We start from the raw sequence: 22,879 nt of genomic DNA on the forward strand, positions 1-22,879 counted from the left end.
GGAACGGGAATTGGAAATTAATAATTGGAACTGCGATTATATTTTTCTTCTTGATCTATTTTTCCTAGTGCATTCTGCAGAAAAAAAGAAGATGGTGGCACTTGTCAAATTCCAGAGCTTGTTCACTCCTGCCCAGTTTCTACAGTGAGAAGAGCATGGACTTGGCACTACGATGGAAACACGACTTACTAAACCTCCCATCGAAAGTCAGATCCTAGAATCAAAGGCACCTAGAAAGCTGAAGCTTCAACAATTTCCATAAACTGATCCTAAACTTGTTAATAATGAGCACCTTATATATCTGATGATGTTCACTTGTAATTTCTAAAAACTGCATGCAAATGGCTTCAAGTACAGAACTCTCGCATAAGGTCATGCCCTTTTCTCGCTGCTGCCATTAGGTAGAAAGTGCAAGAGCCTCAGGACTCACACCACCAGGTTCAAGAACAGTTACTACCCATCAACCATCAGGCTCTTGAACCAAAGAGGATAACCACATGAGATACTCCCATAACCAATTAACTCAAGTTAAGGACTTTTATCTTGTTATTTCATGCTCTCATTATTAATTGCTATTTACTTATACTTGCATTTGCACAGTTTGTTGTCTACTATGCTCTACTTGATCTTTCATTGATCCTGTTATAGCTACTATTCTATAGATTTGCTGAGTAGGCCCGCAGGAAAAAGAATCTCAGGGTTGTACATGGTGACATACTGTATATGTACTCTGATAATAAAATTTATTTTGAACTTTGATAAAAGGAAAGGCAATCTATAGAAGACAGTGTTTTTTCTAGTGCCTTTCAACTTTTGATGGGGCATAACTGAATTAAGCACACAGTATTTATAATGTGCTAAGGAGCTAGTATGTTTTGTGGTTTCTTGCATTGTATATAATGTACATTTCTATTATGAATAAAGTTTATTTTTGAAGTATTAAAAAATAATATTTACCTAAAACAGGTGAGAGAGTGAGGAAGCAACTGAGACATAAAAATGTTATTTTTGCATTTTACTAAGCTCAGTTTACAATGCAAAACGACTCCTTGTCACTACAGACTTTACAGTTATGTTGAACATTGAATCCAAACAATGCAGAAATGCTTAAAAGGGGGCGTTGTTTACTTAAATTCCTGCTGGAGAAAGGGCATTAAAATCTGTTCATCCATTTCTCGGGGGCTCTGCTAACTCTAGGCTGAAAATTAATTGGAGGAAGCTCCTGTTATAGTTCTAGATAATGTGACCGTCTTCCCCACACACTCAGGTTCCCAGAAGGTCAATTTTATTCAGACAATTTTTAAAAAAAAATCTCTTCTTTCTCTGCACTGGCTAAGTTCAGCTTTTAAACAACTGCAGTTATACCCTTATTTTCTGCTCTTTCCATTCTTTCGCTTAAGTTGAGGAATAAAGAGAACCCATCAGAAGGACTGCTTGCCAGATTTCTCCAAAGCACTGATTTATATCAGATCTATGCTTTGCTGACTGCAGTTGCAATGAACTTCTTTGTAATTAGAGTGTAATTCTTCCCATTCAGGTCCTTCATACATCCCACCCCCCAGTTTCCACTGCACTATCAGCAGTGCTCTGTTTCAGGTGACTAAGTCCCGAACCTTCTAAAAGTTCCAATTTTAAAAGTTCTCCTTAAAATATCTCTGGTCAGGCTTGCTTTGATTTTTTTTTGATAACACAGTTCAATGAGTCACCGTGTTCCAAAAATTCCATTATTATAACTCCGGAAGCAAGTGCAATTATTGACAAGGTTCTGTTCTCCAGGTTCGGGTTTAGTCTATCAGTGCTCATCAGCGTTGCTGAGAATTACAGTGAACAGCTGACACATTCTCATCACCAACAAGTTTATTGCCCAGAAAATCCTATTCACCTCTTAGGCAGTAAAATGGGATTTGAAACTAGACTGGGTCAGAGGCCGAAGCCAGTGGGAGAAAGAAAAAACAAACATACAGGAGTTTAGTGAGCCACCTGCATCCATCAATCCTCTAGTTGGGATTCTGTTTCAAGTGCATAAATATGTAAAAAACAAGATACACTGTTTAATGAGTCAACAACCATTACTTGTTAAATAATTGTTTTGTGACACCCAGTTGCGAACAGCTGTTAAAACCTTTACTTCTAAACAGCACTGACTTCACTGGTGGAAGGAGACACATTTTCTTTGTACAGCATACAGATAGGTTCAAAATGTGGTTTCACTCTGGCTGGGTGCGAAATAAAAGGCTGCAGTGGCAATTCACGATGAAGAAATGTCCACTTGGTTAATGAGTCTTCAGTGACTCACAGATTGCGATCTATATGCTGTCAATAGGAGCTTATTGGGTAGCAGGAACATGCAAGTTTACTTGATGGCAGTAGTTAATTAATTGATACAGAACTCTAAAAAAACAATATTCTCAAGGGCGCCAATTAGAGTAAACTGCGACTCAGTCACTGAACTAATTGCAATAATAAATTGAATCATTTCAACCATTTTGTGTACAAATGTTTTTACTCTTACATAACTGTAATGTGAAAATTTCCCCCTTCTTTACAGTGCTCCTAGGTTAAAAATAACCTTAAAAAAGATTACGCCATAAAGTCCATCAGGCTTGGAATGGTTACAGTTTATGGTCCTCTTGTCAGTGACAATGAAGTGCTGGGACGTGTGGAAAAATATCTACAGGCCTTTTGCCATGGAATACATTGCAGGAAATAATTTATGTCTTTCTGATGTAAAGTTAATTTTGTGCGAAACAAGGCACACCAGTGTGCCACAATTGTACAAAATAAATACAATCCTATGAATGGTGGTTTACAGATATACTGCGTTTGAAGTATTTGGGAAAAGGAATTTCTCTCAGCCCTGTTCTTCCATTCAATAAGTTCACAGCAGACTTGAGATCCAACTCCATATGCTGCCTTTGTCCTATTGTCCCAATAGCTTATATTTAACAAAATCTCTCCTAAAATGAATAATTGACCAAGCATCAATAGCCGGTGTAGAATAGAGTTCCAAATTTACATCTTTGTTTGAAAGGAGCCTGTAATTTTCCTTCTGCAACCTCTACAGCCCCATCAATAGCATCAAGCTGAAGCTTGACTGCAGGGGCTCCCAACCTGTTCTGTGCCATGAACCTACCATTAACCAAGGGGTCCATAGACCGCAGGTTGAGAACCTCGCTCTACAGTATATAATTCCAAGTATTTTGTATAAGGGTCAGTTTAGAGAACAAATATCAGTGGGTTGTTTTATTGCAAAGGTACTCACAAGCTTGTCTTTTGAAAAAAAACCATGTGATGCTGAAACCATTTTCTGCACCCTTATGTCAAAGTTGTGTATGGTTAATTGTCAATAAGTTCTGAAAACCATGCATGAACAGCATACATAGAGAGGTCCTGAATCTGGGATAGAGAAATAAACTTGAATTTATGTCAGAATATCCAATGTACTTCACAGTCTTAGGATAGTAATGAAGGTCCTCCATCTTCATTGCCGTTTCTGTTACAATTTTATTTTATCCTGTCAGGGTCGTTAGCCCTGAAGCTGAATTCCTGAACCCAGAGGACCGATGGACCACTCTTAGTCTGGCCTCTACCCTTTGACCTGTTTGGCATGGGTGACCCTACCAAGAGCCAAAGCATGAAGTCCTGACTCAAGGCAACATAGCTCTCCAGGTCACTGAGGTATGCAAGCCTCCAAACCCTACAGCAAGTTGTGGTCCTGTGTGCAGGATGTGGAGGTTTTGGAGAGGGTATGGTAAAGGCTCAATGGGATTTTGCCTGGATTGGAGACTATTAGCCATAAGAAGAGTTTGGACAAACCTGGATTGTTTACTGTGGAGCCTTAGAAGCTGAGGGACAACCTGTTAGAAATATATAAAAATATGAGAGGCATAGATGGGCAGAGACATAGTAGGGAGCAAAGGTTTAGGTGAAATGAGGATATTTCAAGGAGATATGCCAGGCAAGCTTTTTACACAGAAAGAGGCAGGCGCCTGGAAGCAGATATATTAAGTACTGTATGTTCAACTGTCATTTAGACAGGTACGTGAATGGTCTGCAAATGGAAGGATAAGGACCATGTACAGATTAATGGGATTAGTTTGTATAATTTAGCACCTTTGTAAGTACTTTGTATTCCACGTGTTTAGGCAGTGAGTGACCACAAAGATGGTTGGAAAGGTTTGCACTTGCTTGGCACCAACTACAACTTCAGGATTCCCTAAACCGCTCTATAGCCAATAAAGTACTCTCTTTTGGAAATGTGATCATCTTTGTAATGCAGGAAATGCGCTGCTGGTTTTGAACACAAATTGCAACCATGTGGTAATCCCTCATCAAACTGGTAGTCCCATATTGTGCAGGTGCATTTGTCAGTGGAGCAGCTCAGCAAAGTTTAAAGTTCAAAGTACATTGCTCACTGTTACCATCAGGAAGGAGGTACAGAAGCTTGAAGGCACACACTCAGTGATTCAGGAACAGCTTCTTCCCCTCTGCCATCTGATTCCTAAATGGACATTGAAACTGAACACTAACTCATGTTTTTATTATTTCTATTTTTTAACTACTTAGTATACATATATATACATACTGCAATTGATTTACTTATTTGACTTTTCTATATTTATCATGTACTGCACTGTACAGCTGCTGCAAAGTTAACAAATTTCATGACAAGTGCCGGTGGTATTAAACCTGATTCTGATTTATTGTCAACGTATGTATAAATTATACAACCTGGAGATTAGCTTTCTTACAGGCAGCCACAAAAAAAGAAACCCAAAAGAAACCATAAAAAAAGACTAATAAACACCCAACGCACAAAGAGAGAGAAAGAAAACACAAATCGTGCAAACAATAAACACAAGCAAAAGCATTCAGAACTAAAGTGAGTCCACAGGCACAAAACCCAGAGCAGTGGAGCTGGCTCACAGCCTCTGCCTCAGTTCATCACACAGCAGAGCCTGCGGACGTGAAGCCCAGAGCAGGCCCCAAGCTCAGCCTCATTGCCGCGGAGAGCGGAGTAAACGTCGCGGAGCAGCAGGCAGAACTGGCTTGACCTTTGCCCCCGGTCCCAACACCCAGCCTTTTCAATCCATCCAGTCCAGCGTTAAAATTGTCCAAATATCAGATCGTTCCTCGGGTCCTGTTGCAGTGATACACTCTGGGTTCGGACCCTGCCGCAGGTTCCAGCCTGTATCCAAACTTTTCAACGTGACACAGTGCTTAGATCTATCCAACCACACTCTTGGTTTAGGTGGAGAGGCTCTGAAACTCCTCTGCTTTGACTTCTCTCTACCTCACGCCACCAACTCCGTCTCGACCATGCTCTGACTTTGCACTGCACTCACACGCCTCGACCTTCAAATCAACCTCACCTTCGCTCACTTCTTCATTGTTTGCAGTGATTGGTTACCACAATTTGCTACAGAAGAAGTGCCATTAGTAAAGTAGTTATATTTCCTGCTTTATGAACCGCCAGTAAGCCGTCACCCATCTTCAGTAATGCCACCTTAAACCAGAAGGAGCTCCAGTGTGCTCTAAGATGGGGCAGAGCTACAATCTCCATCGCAAAGTTGTGGGTCAGATTTAGTTGTTTTTTCACAAACAAGAGAAAATCTGCAGATGTTGGAAATCCAAGCAATACACACAAAATGCTGAAGGAACTCAGCAGGCCAGACAGCTTCTATGGAAAAGAGTAAACAGTCTTCTTTCCATAGATGTTGCTTGGCCTGCTGAGTTCCTCCAGCATTCTGTGCCTGTTAGTTGGTTTTTCAGTTATGCAGATTTTTTGTGGGGGGGGGGACAGAGAGGGGAATTAGGAGTCAGATTAGGCTAAAGGGACAGGGATATAGGAGGAATTAGAGATCAGCCAGAGTTTAAGCCTCCACACTGTGTTTGAAGGCCAGAGACGTGGCACATTGTAGTTGGATGTTGAGCGCAGACAAAGGCTGGTGGACCTGCAGGGTCAATGAGTTGTGGGTTCTGGTGTTGGAGTTCTATGCTGGCAGGTGGAACAATGTCCAATGACCCTCTGGGTTCACAAATCAGTGAGACCGCAGTTCAAGGCCTAGTGTTTGGGGTCCTGTAATCGGTGAGTCTGGATTTGATGCCTAGTGTTTGGTGATTGGCAGGTCCTGGGGTCAATGCTGATGACTGAGGCCCGGAGCGCGAATCAGAAGTCTGGGATCATTTGGCTGGAGCCCATGTGAGTCTTTGCAAGTCCTCTGGGGAAGTTGAAGGCCCAACGCTGCAACTCTGAGTCTGAGTCCGAGTCCTCTAGAGGCTGGAGGCTGCAGACTGCCTATCCTCGGTTTGGAGGACTGTTTATATGCTTGAGTGGGGGTGCTGAAAAAGTGTCTCATCCCGAAATATTGACTCTTTACTCTTTTCCATAGATGCTGCCCAACCTGCTGATTTCCTCCAGCATTTTATGTGAGTCTCTTTTGTAATTCCGGCGCCTGCAGATTTTCTCGTGTTTGAGATTCTCCCCTTCCCCATTTTCTACGGTGATTATGGGAAATGGAAGACCTGCAGACCAGCACCAATGGGCTCTGGTCACTGCCAGAGGAATAAATTTGCTTGAGTAACTTTGATCGTACAGACCGGCTTAAGATGGAGAACATTTCTGCTCATCAAAATAGTGTTTTACATCAATCAAAGACTGCACTTATATTCAAAAGGATGTGCACCTCCAGATAGCATAGAGGCACAGTTAGTAAAGTTACTGCCAAACAGCTGTAGCAAACTGGATTTAATCCTGATCTCAGGTGCTGTCTGTGTGGAGATTACATATTCTCCCTGTGTTTCTTCCAGGCTCTCTGGTTTTGTCCCAAAGTCCAAAGTAGCTTAATTGGCCATTGTAAGTTGTCCCTAGTGTGTAGGTGAGGATCTAGAAGTTTGATGGAAATGTGGGAAGAACTGAATGGGATTAGTGTATTATGAGTGCTAATTGGTATTGCTGGGTCAAATGGCCTGTTTCTAGGCTTGATCACTCTACAATTCTGACAATGCAGCACTATTTGTAGTGAGGGCATGGATGTGATGGAGACCGACAAGTACCTGGGGGTGCACCTGGATGACAGACTTGAGTGGAACACCAACACAGAGGCTGTGTACAAGAAGGGCCAGAGTCGCCTCTACTTCCTGAGGAGACTGAGGTCCTTTGGAGTATGCAGGCCTCTCCTTCATATGTTCTACCAGTCTGTTGTTGCCAGTACAACTTACAATTTCTTATGCAGTGGTGTGCTGGGGCAATGGCATCAAAGCGGGAGATGCCAACAGGCTCCATAAACTGATTAGAAAGGATGGTTCTGTTATAGGAGTCAAACTGGACACACTGGAGGCTGTGGTAGAACAAAGGACCCTAGGGAAAATCCTGGCAATTCTGGACAATGTGTCTCACCCTCTGCATGCCACCTTGGCTGAACAGAGGAGCATTTTTAGTAACAGATGAGGACAAGTGCGCTGCTCTGAAAAGCGCTATATGAGGCCATTCTTTCCCTCGGCCATTAGGCTCTATAATGTGTCAATCTACAGCCAGATGACCACCTCCTGTTTGTGGTAACTAATTTCTTATTCTCTCTGCTCCTCTTCAAATATTTATACCTGTGCACTTGTAATGCTACTGTGACACTGTAATTTCTTTTGGGATCAATGAAGTATGTATCTATCTTCAGTTCCAGAATGATCACTGTTATTAGTTTTGGCACCATGTTCTACTTACGCAACACAGAGGTAGAGCCCGTCTTTCATGACCTCATGACATTCCAAAGGACTTCACAGCTAGTGATGTGCATTATTGTTAAGGGGTAAGAAGGAACGGCAAGTGCTTGACCTGTTGCAACACAGACCCGGCCTGCGGAGACTTGGAACCAAACCAACGAGAACTGACTCCGCTCTGCGATATCATCTCAGCGATCAGTTTCTGTAGCGGTGGCTTAGGGATTCCGTTCTCAAACAAATACTTCCCACTTCACTTTTAATTTTTATCTTGTTAATTGATGCAGTGCAAAGATTAATTTGTGAATTGCTAATCCTTATGTAACTCTGTAAATGGACTGAAAATAGTTCATATAAACACGTCTTGCTTCCCCACCTCACATCCCACCCTTTCACTCTATCCTACCCCTCATCTCCTGCCTTCCATTACACACTGACTGTTCCTTACTGCCTGGAATACATTTGCAGGGGTATGTTTATCCTACTTTATGCAGATGTTACTTGTAATAACTGTACCTTCACACTGCAATCTAAAATCTCTACACACAATGATCTGTGCCATTTGAGGTTTAGCAGGTCAGGTTTCAGAAACGTCATGGGTTTCTGTGTAAAATTCACAAAATCTGTCTGAATGTGTGCAGGATTATGCTGCATAGGACGCTGAACCACAATGATCAGAAGAGTTTATCTCTCTCAGACTACTGCAGAACACTTGTGAAGGGTTCTGTAGCACACAAAAAAAATTACTTTGTACAACTTTTAACCTTTAAACTCTGGCACTAAGTTAGCCAGTGAACAAATATTTATTAGTTTCAAGGAGTTTTTGTCAGTAAAAAGTCATGAGCAAAGGGCAATTCCAAAATAGATACACCTATATAATAAAAACGCTGGCCGTGACCTAGTAACTGGTGAGGGTTGCTTCATCTCATACACGCCAGAGTGCAGTTCAGAGTCACTGATCACAGAAACAGGGTCCTTGGCCCACCATACCTCTGTCAACTGTCAAGTAATCGTCTAAACTAATCCCATTTTTCAGCACGTCTTCTGAACCACAATGGTCAGATGAGGCTTTTATGCCTTCATGATTCAATAGGCGAGCACTTGCATCCACCACCCACTTAGCAGTGTGCTCGATTCCAACCGCCCTCCAGACAAAAAGCAAATCAGATCACCTCTAAACCTTCTAATTGTTACCTTAAACCCATGCTCTCTGATTTTACACACATCTGATATGGGGTATGGGTGGCAGGTAGAGATACGTCCCTACTCAAAGGAGGCGTAAGGTGCTCCTTCCCTCTGCTAGCCTGCAGGTCACCCTCGGGCAAGGTGTGGCACCTGCTTAGCCCCCCCCCCCCCACCAATCAGGGTCACTTGAAGCCATGGGAGCAGGTGGTGGATGGTCGTATGAGCAGCTGGTGCATATCACAATTCCTGGTTATGTGACCACTGACCCCAGGCAGACAATCTCTGAAGAGCATTGATAATGCCTGGGGTCACCTGTCTTGTAAAGAAGAAAGTAATGAAAAACCACTTCCATGGAAAAATTTCCTATGAACAATCATGATCATGGAAAGACAATGATCACCCACATGGAAAGACCATGATCACGACACAGCGCATAATGAACAAATGACGTGGGTAAAGTTATCTGCTATCTACCCCTTATCTATACCCCTCACACTGGAGAAGGTCATGTTATTGCGTTATGAAGACAAAAGAGACTGCAGATACTGGAATTGGGGACAGAAAACAGAACCCTGGGAGAACTCAGTGAGACAAGCAGCATCTGTGGAGGCAGAATGCCCGTGATGATGTTTCAGGTTGAGAAACTGCTCCAGACTGAGAGAGAAGAGGAAAGATTGTCAATGTATAGCAGTACAGGGAGGACGGCTGGGAGGGGAACAGAAGCTGGTAGAATCAGAATCAGGTTTAATATCACTGGCATATGTCATGAATTCTTTTGTTATGTGGCAGCAGTACATTGCAATACATAATAAAAACTAAATAGGTGAGAAATGGAACCAGTATTAAATTCAATGGCTTCATTTAGTATCAGAGAATGTATACAGTATACAACTTGAAATTCTTACTCTCTGCAGACATCCACGAAACAGAAGAAAACCTCAAAGAACGAATGAAAAAACTTAAGAACCCCAAAGCTCCCCCTCCCCTCTCCCACGTACTATCAGCAGCAAAGCATCAGCACCACCGCCCACATTCAAGCACAGCAAAACACCCAGAGTCCATGATCTAGAGTCCAACAAAAACTAGCTCCCATGAGAGAGAGGGAGAGAGGGTGAGAGGGAGAGAGAGAATTTCAAGTTGAAATATTTATCAAATGGCATGTATATTACAACAGCATTACAGAGTCATAGAGAGCATGAAGGAATACAGAACAGATGGAGTTCCCTTGGCTCAACTACAGTGGCCACCCAGCTAGTCCCAATTTCTTATGGTCAGCCCACATCCCACCAAGCCCCTCCCCGCTATGTACCTATTCAAATGCTTCTTAAGTGATATTATTGTACTTGCCTCAACCACTTCCTCTGGCAAGTCATCCCACATATTCAACAACCTCTTCATCAAAAGTTTCCCATAGTAATTCTTTCCCCTCTTGCCCCCAAGTTCAGAGTAGTTTCCCACGAGATTTCACGTGAAGACATAACATAGATCAACTGATACAAGACATCATTGTTTGTCACGTGTGAACCTTAAAAACAATGTTATTAGACCTTCTAACAGTGGCCACCTCATGTTCAAGGAATTCAGAGACAGTCATTATTCACTCTGTGGAAGCGAGTCACACTCAAGCCAAAGGGTTTGCCTCAGAAGAGAACCTAGCCATATCAACACACCAATAACGAACCTTCCAGTGATGAGTTTCAGACGGTGCTCTGGAGCAAGAGCCTGCACTATGATCTAACTCCTCTCAAAGGGGTGGTAAAAGTACGGGGTAGATGAGGAATGAGATTTTTAATAAGGTAATGAGATAAGTTAACTGGAGCTCCTGTTTCAATGCCTCTAGCTAGAACAAAAAACTTAATTAAAACAGGTATTTTCTAAACAAAGACAGAAGTGAACTGAGGGCTTTTCAAACTTGATGATGTCTCACTTTTACATTTTGAAGAATAAAAGTTCTGATTACTATCTTTGCTTGGTTATAAGGTGAATCAAAAGAAGTTGTACATCAGCTTTCAAGGTAGTTTGTGCCTAGTAAACAGCTAAAGAAAAGCACTATTGTTATAAAATATAACCTTCCCTCCTCCATTTCTCTACTGATGCCAAATTAGAGGGGTAATAAATCAGCCGTGATGGAGTAGTAGAGCAGAACTGATGGGCTGAATGGCCTGGTTCTGCTCCAATGTCATATTGCTGTGGTGGTCTAGTTCCACAATTGGCAGGTGCATCATTCTGCAGTGAATCCAAATAGGATTCATTTGAGAAGAAGTGGGGAAATGACTTGGGATAATCCTCTCACTCACTACAAACGAACTTTTATCTTCACAGAGTAAGATGCCAGTGGAATATGGTTAGTAGCTGGACACCCATTTCCCTCTTTGTCAAACTTGATAGAAGGAAACATTGAGAACTTCTACAGCAGCCTTGGTGTCCACATTTTGTCTACTCATATGGCTACTGGTCCAGGGGATTTTCTGGTACATTGCCAACTAATTTTTGAATGGCTTACCAATGGCTATTTTGCTTGTTTAAATGTTTGAACCCAAATCTTTACTTGTAATTAAACTACCTTAGGCTCCTAGGCTGGTCTATTAGCAGCATAAATCAGAAAGTCAACTTTTCACCTAAATGACCAGAAACCTGCAATGTGAAGAAAATTTTCAGTGGACACAAGGTCAAAAATTACATCTAATACAAGAAACAGGTAACACAACATGCAGATGAATGTGTTAAGTAGAATTGCTGTGCACAAAACATCACTGATATAATTAATCAGAATATATGCAAATCCATTTGCAGAGTGAGTTTCACTAATACATAAACAACTCTGTGTGCTATAAAGAATGAGGGAGAAGAGAAACACATTTACACACAGACACACAAACATACATCATTTCCAGAGATATATTTCAGGAAACAGAAATAAGCAAAGCTTCGATATTACTCAGAAATTAAAGCTGCGTAGTCACTGACCACAACTTGTTTTCAAATTGTTGTCAGTACCTCTTTTCAATTTCAGCAGCATATTTAGTTTTGACAGTATTTCAGGGAAACGTCCTAATAGGTGAATATATTGTGCTGTTGGTATTAATGAACTTTACACTGCTCTGCTCCCTGACTGGCATTGGCTGCTTTAGTTTGGTACTTGGCATGTTGCAATCAGCGTTACTGTTGTTGATTTAGTGTGATGATAATGGGTCCAGGTAATTATTCAGATGGACTACAGAAATATACTTGAATGTAAGCATGCTTGTGTGGATATCAGGTGGAAATAGCATTAGGACGGTATTAGATTCAGAAGTGATGCCTTTCAGAGTCAACTAGCATGTTGTTGATTGCTCTACTGTGCTTCCAAAACTTTTTTGAGCCCTGGACCCACCTACCATTAATCGAGTGGTTCACGGTCCCAGGTTGGGAACCCCAATGAGTCTAGTATATCAACTGAACTACAGTGGCTTAAAATACAGTACAACACAAGAGCTGTACCCTTAATTCAATACTAAAGAGAACCTTGTGAGATTGGAAAGCATTTACTGTCAAAAATAACAAACATCTTTTGTAACAATATGTCATTCAATAACCCATAGCCATACATAAAGTTTAGAAGAGCACTGCACAGGAAAAGGTCATTCAGCCCACAGGGTCTGTGCTGGCTATGATGTTAATTTAAAATGGATATATATGCTTGGAAGTGGTCCATAATCCTTAATTCCCTGCTTGTTCATGTTTTCTCTGAATGCCCCTGAATGTTAATGTCCTACCTCCCACCCTAACAAAATCTTCCCATGTAAATCTCCTCTACATTTTCCTCATCTCACCTTAAATCTCTGCCCTTGAGTGTCTTAGGACAAAGATTCTGACTACTTAACCTACCTGTGGCTCTCATAATTTATATACTTCAATTAAGTTGCCCCCCCCCCCCAACAGCCTCTACTACTCCAAAAAAAAATCCAAGCTTGTCCATCCTCATCTTATGGCTGATACTCTTTACGTCACACAATATCCCAGTGAAACTCTTCTACACCCAATACAATCCTTCCTGTAATGCAGTGGCTCAAACTGTAAACAGTACTCCAAATGTTTTCTGCAGCTACAATACTATTTCTTGACTTTTATGCTTAAGCCAAGTATGCCATTCACTTTCCTTAACACCCAATCAACCTGGATTGCCATTATCAGAAAGCAATCTACTTGTACCCCAAGATTGCTCTGTATATCAATATTACACAGAGTCCTGTCATTTGCTGTATATGGTTCTCTTAAATTTGACTTCCCAAAGTGCACCACCTTACACATCTGGATTAAATTCCACCTACCATTTCATTGCCTACATTTCCAGCGGGTCCATAATCTCATAAATCCTTTGGCAACCTTTTTCACTATATACTGAGGAAATTTACTGGAAATTTGGTAATCAGGGCCTGTATTCACTGGAATTTAGGGGTGACCTAATTGACACCTACTGAATGGTGAAAGGCCTTGATAGAGTGGGTGTGGAAAACACCTTTCTTATGGAGGGAGCATCTAAGACCAGAGGGCAGAGCCTCAAAACAGAAGGGTGTCCTTTCAGAATGGAAATAAGGAGGAATTTCTTTAGCTGGAGAGTGGTAAACCTGTGGAATTCGTTACCACAGGCAGCTGAAGAGGCCAAGTCTTTATGTATATTTAAGGCAGAGGTTGATAGATTCTTGATTGGTCAGGGCATGAAGAGATACAGGGAGAAGGCAGGGGATTGGAGACTGGAGAAAAAATGGGTCAGCCACGATGAAATGGCGTAGTAGACTCGGTGAACTAAATGGTCTAATTCTGCTCCTATACTGTATGCTTTATTGTCTAATCAGTCCAAATCACAAGAGAGATCCCAGCACTAACCCTTGTGGAATACCACATTTCAACGGCCTCTGCCACTGTTTCCAATGGTAAAACTAATTTTGAATTCAACGTAGCAAGTCTTCATGGATCCCACCTGCCTTAATCTTTTGGATCACGAGGGACCTTGTCAAAAGCATTACTGAGGTCCACTTATACAGCATCCACTGCCCTACCTTATCAAAAATTATTGTTACCTCCTCAAAAAATTCAGTCATTTGTAAGAACTAACTCCCCCTGCACAAAGTCATAATGATTATCCTGAACAAGTCTAATCTTTCCTGGATGTGAATCAAACGTATCCTTAAGATTATGAAAGTTGCTTTTCTCTCTCCTCCTGATCTATAGGGTATTTCCAGCAAGATTTCAGAATGCCAGCAACTGCTGCATACTGTCTCTCTCTGTTCCACATTTCCTCATTTTGGATGGACTTCGAGGTTCATGCTGCATGCGTTTCTGGATTCTGGTTACTTGCTTTTATTTTACTGTTTCTGAGCGGTTTGATTGGGGTGAGCACTGTGAAGAATGCTTTGCTCTGCAGCGGGCTAACAGCACCATGCTGACCGAACTAAACTGAATGCTACCGGACTCCTGGTTTGATGCTTGATATTCCATGTGCTGTTCACTCGCTTTTTGCAATTTGTTCTTTTTTTCATGTGTTGGGGGTGTTTAATGTTTTCTTGAGCGGGTTCCATGGTGTTGCTTTGTTTTGTGGCTGCCTATGGGAGAACGAATCACTCAGTTGTATTCTGTATGCATACTTTGATAATAAAGGCACTTTGAATCTTTTCTCTCTACTTCTCCAGGCTGCTTTGCTTAGTTTATCACCCTCTCTTTGATGGCGGCAAAGCAAATTGTGTCACCTGGAAAACCTTGATTTCCACCCAATCGTCATGGTTGTATGACACAAAAACAGGCCTTTACCCACCAAAAGCACACTGACCATCAAACACCTATTTACACTAATCCTGTTTTATTTTTACATCTCTATAATAATTTAATTTCATTCTTCCTTAACTCCCATCAGCTCCTTCCATAGTCTAGTCACTCACCTAAACACAACTTGCTGTAAAAGGTGATAAGACAGAGTGGATAGCTAGGGACTTTTTTCCCCAGGGCGGATATAGCCCAGGACAGATATGGGGGGGGAGGGGTAATTTCAAGATGTTTGAAGGAAAGTATAGAGGGGGATGTCAGAGGTAGATTTTTTATACAGAGTGTAATAAATGCGTGGAACAAGGGTGGTGGTAGAAGCAGATACGTTAGAGACTTTCAAGAGACTCGTAGATAGGCAAATGGATTAAAGAAAAATGGAGGGTTATGTGGGAGGGAAAGGCTAGATTGATCAAAGAATAGATTAAAGAGTTGCACAACATCGTGGGCTGAAGGGCCTGTACTGTGCTGTGCTGTTCTACGTTCTGTGTTCTAAATGCTGCCTACACTATTTTAAGTCCTGGACTCTTTGTCTACGTACCACTGGCCAGCTGTCTACCTAAAATAAGCAGTGATAGGAAGAGGCAGTTGGCAGGGATTGAGTAGGACAAAACTGAAGTGCACTGCCAGTATACCAGTAAATCAACAGGCTGAGTAGGGATTGCCTGAAGGGAGAGATATGGGGCCAGACAGCTGAGGTCTAGACTTTCCTTTAAGAATTAGAGACTCTTTCTAACTGCTTTAACTAAAAATTTGATTTACTGTAGAAGACCTCCTCTTTTTCCCTCACAACCACACTCCCCCCCCCTAAAATCCAGTAGCTCATTGTATTGCAAATGTCATTAGTGTGGTTTCACAGTAATAATAATAACTTTAGTAATGGAGCATTTTTCATACAGATGATGTATTTCAAAATGTTTTACAATGGGATAAAAATACAAATATAAAAATAAAAAAGTAAACATAAAAATTGACACAAAAAAAGATGTTAGTTAAAAGTAAGGTTAAATAAATAGGTTTTGAGCTGGTGTTTAAAGGTGTCAGCTGTGTCTTATAGTTTTAGGTATTGAGTTCCACAATTTAGGAGCATAGTTCAAGAAAACTAACCTGACAATTATCTTTCAAAGGAGGTTGCTTAAGTTAAGAGACTGGCAGAAGAAAATCTGAGAGCTTGAGCAGGACTGTAAGATAAAATGATTCTGTGGTGTACTCCTGTCCCAGACCATTAGGAGTTTTAAAAACAAGTAAGAGAATGTTAAAAACAATTCTAAAATATACAGGAAGCCAATGCAGAGTATCTCCTACAGGAGTGATAGGCTCCCTCATCCTGGTTTTGGTTAGAAGTCTAGCAGCGCTGTTCTGAATGAGTTGAAGTTTGTCAATAGATTGCTTTGGAAGGCCAGTAAAAAGTGCATTGCAGTAATCAAGTCTGTTCGATATAAAGGCCTTCCTATTTATGAAGGTGTTTAGGGTGTCTAGAAGACTTAACAGGAAACATACATAGATTATTGCAGAGTTAATAGAGTAGTCTAACCAGCCAATTTCTGGACTGACTCAGGTTTCTTTCTTCATTTTTCTGCGCATTTCAAATGTTTTGCAAGAGCGTTGCTGGGCTATCTGCTGTGAATGGCACTCCCCAACCCCCCACAATCCACCGCCCCCCCCCCACCAGAATTAGGCTCACCTGGTTCCTTATCTGCACACTAGTTGCTGGCGTCAGGTATCTGTGTTCCAGATACCAGGCTCGTTCCTGGTAAAGGAGACTAGTTCCATGTAAAAGGCAAAACTGAAAGAGAACAAATAAATAAATACAAATCTGTCTCTTGGAAACAGTCTTTTATGGCTTTGAGGTAATGCTCTTTTTGGTAAATAATCCAAACACAAAGAAGAGCATTAAATAGCAAAATGCTTTGTCATTTTGTGAGACGAACTGAATCTCGAACCCACATCATTTGCTGCACCACTTTGGTCAAACTCTGACTAATATGAAGACACAGGAACCCAATCAATATTTTGTTCTCTGTGTTTAATTGGTACTGTTTTGAAGCTAATCCTGTATTACAGTCTACTGTAGTTACTGTAGTGCCACAATAGGCAATACGGCAAACAAATTATGTCGTTCTGCAATGTCAAACATGCATATTCTTTCAAAAGTCATGTTAATTTGAAAGCATTTCAGTACACCTTAGGCTTTTTCATGTTATTTGATGAGCTTACTTGTCCCACATTTGGGCTTTTCTGGTTTATGTTACATGTTTTATAAAACAGTTTAAAGCCAACAAGTATCTTTGTAGAGTAACACCGTTGTCATGTGGGAATTGTGGTTATCAATTTGCTCAGAGGAGGTCCAATGCTTTCTCTTTTTGTTTAGATTTCCAAAAATTACATCTCAGTTCCAGTACACAGTTTCTCTACTCTACGCAATTTTTAGTTATGTTGATTGTTACATGATTACACTGAGAACCTCTCTGTTGCTCCTTACAGGATGAGGGATCCTGTATATCAAAGGAGGTTTACTCAGTTTAATACCTTATCTATAAAATAGCAGTTCTTCCAGCGCAATACCTCAGTTGTTTTAGAAAAAAGAACAAACAGTTCGAAGAACTCAGAAGGTCAAGCAGAATCTATGGGGCGAAGGTGGAGTCCGTGTTTTGGTTTGAGATTCTGCATCAGGGCTGATTCAAAACAACCGGATCAGGACATCTTCACAGGTTCTTCAGCATGGTACAACACAAAAAGGAGCTGGAGGAACTTAGCAGTTCAGGCAGAATCTCCGGACGAAAATGGGTAGCTGACATTTCGGTTCAATTATCCATTTTGCTCCGTAGTCAATAGGTCCCGCTGAGTTCTTCCAGTTCCTTTGTGTGTAGTTGCAGATTTCCATTGGACATAGTCTCATTCTTCAGGTTGGCAAACAGGTTTATCACTGTCACGTGTACCGAGGTACAGTAAAGAACTGGTTTTCATGATGTACATACAGATCATTTCATTACACTGTGGTAGTGCAAGAGAAAAAAAGTAACAGACTGTAGGTCAAAGTGTTACAGTTGCATGGAAAATGCAGGGCAGGCACAGAATAAGGCGCAAGGCCATAACAAGGGACATTGTGAGATCAAGAGTGGTTAGCCCAAAGATTTACAGAATAAGCAACTCTGGTTCAACTCCTGCCGCTGTTTGTATGTTCTCCCCATGACCGCTTGGGTTTCCTCCCATAGTCCAAAGGCTACTGGTTGGTAGGTTAATTGGTCATTGTAAATTGTCCCTTGATTAGCCTAGGGTTAAGTTGGGAGTTGCTGGGCTCACAGGGCTAGAAGGACCTAATCCACGATGTAACTCACTCAATAAATAAATAGATAGACAGATAAATAAATAATTAAAATAAGCAAGCAAGTGTACCAGAGGACCATTCAATAGTCTTACTACAGTGGGATAAAAGCTCTCCTTGAGCCTGGTGGCATATACTTTCAGGCTTTTGTATCTTCTGGGTGATGGGAGGAGGGAGAAGAGAGAATGTCTGGGGGTGGGTGGGGTCTTTGATTATGTTGGGTGCTTTATTAAGGCACTGAGAGGAACGTGTGGTTTCCATGATGTTCTGTCCACAGCTCTCTGCAGATTCTTGCCGTCATGGACAAAGCAGCTGCCATACTAAGTTATAATGTATCTGGACAGGATGCTTTCTGTGGTGCTTTAATAAAAACTGGTGAGGCTTGATGACAGCAGGTCAATTTTCTTTAGCCTCCTGAGGAACTAGAGGCACTGAAGAGCTTTCTTGTCCATGACATCTATGTGCTCAGACCAGGGCAGGCCATTTCTGATGTCCACACCTAGGAACTTGAAGCTTTCAACCTTCTCGTCTTCAGCACCGTTGATGCACAGCAAATGGGTGTGGGGACACTGTCCCTGCTTTCTCAAGTTAATGATCAGCTCTTTTGTTCTCTTTGTGCCTTGTTGCAACAATCTAAGTTTTTATGGTCAGACTTCTGTTGTGAATAAGTTTCAAGAGTTCAACTAGCCTCCCAACTCCACCCAGCCTCCCAACGCTGGCTCAGCTGGTAACATTAATATGTAACTGAAATACATCAATGGCACGATTACAGGCCAGTGTGAGTAAGAACACTAGCGAAAAAGAAGTAAATTATCGCAGTTCTTGCTCATGACTGATAACTACATGCTAATAATCGTTTTCTGAAAAGGTGCAGCAAATTTTCACGATTTGGTTACTTAGGAATTTAGAGATTAGCTTTGTTTGTCACATGTATATGAACAAATCGAAACATACAGTAAAATGCGCAATTTGCACCAATGACTGATGGAGTCCAGGGATGTACTGGGGGTCGGGGCAACGTGCAAGCGTTGCCAAGTTCCTGCTGCTAACGTAGCATCACCACAACTTGCTAATCCTGACCGGTACATCTCTGGATTGCGGGAGAGCCCGGAGAAACCCACGTGATCATGGGGAGAGTGTACAGCAGCGAGAATGGAAATCCCCATCTTCGATTGCTGGCAATGTAAGATGTTACACCAACGGTTGCATTACTGTGCTGCCCTCAAAGGATATCGAATCTTTCTGGTTGGTTTTGAACCAGGGAACTTCAGCATCTCAGGCAAATGTAATAACCACAGGACTAAAGAAATATTGCCATTCGAAGAGTGGCTATCTTTTGAAACCTACTACAAAAATAGTAAATTTGTGTAAAGTAAAAAGTTTATCATGGTTTTAAGTCTCTGGACATCGCAGTCCAGCCTGAGGTTCTCAATCCAGCAGATGGTTCAAACAATGGCTCAGGAGGAGGCAGAGACAACAGCGTCTTCTTCATGATGAACTCATCAAGGTGTTTGGACATCACAGTCTTGTCTCACTCTTGCTCTCCCCACCTAGAATAATCCAATGATCAAGTGCTGACCATTCTATTTACCAAGAGAATTCTCTGCCTTCACCCTGATTGCTGCTTACATACCACCAAGCTGGCACTCAATGTATTGGGTGCCATGATTAACAAACAAGAAATGGCCTACCCGTAAACTATTCACATCCTTGCTGGGGACTTCAATCAGGCTAGCTTGAAGAAATCTCTGCTCAACTACCACCAGCACAATACCTGCAGTGCCACAGTACTCAACGCAATCAACCAGTGCTACATTCCCATTAACAATGCTTACCACTTTGTCCCTGAACTGCACTTTATGAAATCTGACCATCTGGCTGTCCTCCTCCTACATGCACAGAGACAAAAGAGCAAGTCATCAGGGGTAAGAGCAACAAAGAGCAATGACAGGAATGGCTACAGGGCTGCTTTGAGTTGGTGGACTGGGCCTTGTTAAAGGACTCATAAGGGGACCTGAGTGAATATGCCACATATGGTCCTATGAACCAAGAGATTCACCATCTGCTGAGATCTAGATCAGTAGCGTTTAGGACTTATTTTAAGGAAAGTACAAGAGTCTTCCCGACATGACCTGGATTAGAAAGGGTCCCAAGGAGGTTGACAAAAATTAAAAGGTTAGCATTCTAGTGAGTTGGCAGTGCACTCAGACACAAACAAAGGTGTAATTGTTTGTCCTTTACATCTTTTTCACAATTGCCAGGCACTGCTGGTTATCAAGTACTGTAGGTTTACCCCACTAGCGTGTTGCTTGATAGTAGTGGAGCTGGACTTGTCACGTACCATGATGCAGCCTGCTTCAAGTATCCAGGGCATCAGAGGCAGTGCGCAATCCAGCAAAATGGTGGAATTGATTGGCTTAGTCGTTCTTATTGTATAACAAAACACTGTTGGACGTTGGTAGTGTAGAAGACTGCATTCACTGTTTCATTGGTGAAACCAATGGCAAAGTTGGGTGATGAGTGGGGCTGTGTGGCCTCAGCATTAACTAGGCTCATGTGCCTCAGGGTCTCATGTGGCTCTGGGCCTGTACTCACTGGAGGTTAGAAGAAAGAGAGAGATCTCGTTGAAACCAACCAAACATTAAAAGGCCTTGACAGAGTGGATGTGGAGAGGATGTTTCCAATAATGAGAGAGTCTAGGACCAGACGGCACAGCCTCAGAATTGAAGGACGTCCCTTTAGAGCAGAGATGAAGAAGAATTTCTTCAGTCAGAGGGTGTTGGTGAGGAGGAATTTCTTTAGCCAGAGAGTGATGAATCTATGGAATTCATTCCCACAGACAAATGTGGAGGTAAGTCATCAAGTATACTTGAAGTGGAGATTGATTAGAAATAATGTCAAAGGCTACAGGGTGAAGGCAGGAAGATTGGTTTGAAAGAGAAAGTAAATGAGTCATGATTGAATTGTGGGCCAAAGGGCCTGTCCCTGTGCTGTACTGTTCTATGAATAGTGGGGCAGACCTGATGGGCTGAATGGCCTAATTCTGCTCCAGTGTCGTCTGGTCTTATGAACCACCTGCTGAGAGCTAGAGCAGTAGTGTTCAGTACTTGCTGTCCAGGGAAGTAGAAGAGGTTCAGAAATGATTGTCAGAAGGCCATCTCACATGCAAAGTGGCAATTCCAGACTAAGCAAATCACATTTGTGGCAGGGCTTAAATGTCATCACCTCCTACGAAGAAAATCCAAACAACAAACACGCAGTGGCCACTTTATTAGGCACAGGAGGTACTTAACAGAATGGCCCCTGAGTGTATGTTTGTGCTCTTCTGCTGCTGTAGACCATCTACTGCAAGGCTCAACATGTTGTGCATTCAGAGATGCTCTTCCGCACACCACCGTTGTAACACGAGGTTATTTCATTTACTGTCACCTTCCTGTCATCTTGAACCAGTGTGGCCATTACCCTCTGACCTTTCTCATTAACAAGGCATTTTTGCCCACAGGAATGCCACTTACTGGATTTTTTTTGTTTGTTTTTCGCACCATTCTCTGTAACCTCTAGAGACTGTTGTGCATGAAAATCCCAGGAGACCAGCAATATCTGAGATACTCAACCACCCCATCTGGCACCAACAATCAGTGTACGGTCAAAGTCACTTAGATCACATTTCTTCCCCATTCTGACGTTTGGCCTGAACAACAACTGGACCTTTTGTCCACACCTGCATGCTTTTATGCACTGAGCTGCTGCCACATGATCGGCTAATTATATATTTGCATTAATGAACAAAGACCTAATAAAGTGGCCACCGAGAGTAAATGGCAATGAGGTTTCCCAGATGAGTTCGATGCCTTTTATGCTCACTTTGCCTGACAGAGCATGGAGGCACCTTCACAAACCCTACAGCCCCCGACGAACCTGTGATCTCAGTCTTTGAGGACATGTGACAGCATCCTTCAGGAGGGTGAATCCAGAGAAGGCATCTGGCCTAGACAGCATACCTGACTGAGTGCTGAAGGCGTGCTAATCCACTGGCTTGACTGTGTACTGACATGATCAACATCTCCCTTCAGTAGTCTGAGGTTCACATCTGCACTGATGGCCACAAAGTACGTGATAATCTGCTTCAATTATCATATTACATCCACTGTGTTGAAGTGCTTTGAGAGGCTGGTCATGAAGCTTATCAACTTCTGCCTTATAGAACATTCGGGTTCCTTTCTAATTTGCTTACCATCACAAGTCCAACAACAGCAAAGGCCATTTCATTGACTCTTACTCAGCTCTGAAACACTTCCACAATGAAGATGCATACATCAGGATGCTCTTCATTGACTACTGATCAGCATTCAATACTATCATCCCCTCACAAGTCATCAGTAAGCTCCAGGGCCTGGTCCTCAGTACCTTCCTGTGAAATGGATCTTCAATTTCATCACTGGTAGACCCCAGTTTGTGTGGACTAGCAATACCATCTTCTCCAAACTCACCATTATTACAGTGCAGAACAGGGCTGCATGCTTAACTCCCTGCTCTATTCATTTTATACTTACACTAAGACAGTCCAATATCATATTTAATCTGTTGACAACACCATTGTTGTTGGGTGAATCAAAGGTGGTGATGAATTGGCATATAGGAGGCGAATGAAAATCTGATTGAGCGGTGCCACAGAAACAACATCTCATTCAATGTCAGCAAAACCAAAGGGCTGATTATCGACTATAGTAGGAAGAAGCTCAAGGTCCTTGAGTGAATCCTCAATAGAGTATTGGAGGTAGAGAAGGTCAGTAGCTTTAAGTTCCTTGGTGTTAACGTATCCGAGGATCTGTCCTGGGACCAGCTTTTAAGTGCCAT

At 42.0% G+C, this 22,879-nt stretch overlaps 1 protein-coding gene across 5 annotated transcripts in view; it reads right to left on the minus strand.

The window, feature by feature from the left end:
- The window catches only part of acoxl (acyl-CoA oxidase-like), a 358,948-nt gene that overhangs the window by 11,770 nt on the left and 324,299 nt on the right, over positions 1-22,879 (minus strand). For 3 of the 5 annotated variants that reach the window (XM_059982889.1, XM_059982887.1, XM_059982891.1), the window contains one exon: positions 16,382-16,483. The exons of 1 other annotated variant lie outside the window; for it this stretch is intronic. In XM_059982889.1, coding sequence (XP_059838872.1) covers positions 16,382-16,483 — 102 coding nt within the window. Of the gene's footprint in view, positions 1-8,500; positions 14,484-16,381; positions 16,484-22,879 lie in introns of those variants that run through there. One more of the 5 variants, XM_059982888.1, reaches the window with a different exon arrangement.

The sequence above is a fragment of the Hypanus sabinus genome, chromosome 10 (genome assembly GCF_030144855.1).
Source record: "Hypanus sabinus isolate sHypSab1 chromosome 10, sHypSab1.hap1, whole genome shotgun sequence".
In the NCBI taxonomy this organism is placed as follows: Eukaryota; Metazoa; Chordata; class Chondrichthyes; order Myliobatiformes; family Dasyatidae; genus Hypanus; species Hypanus sabinus.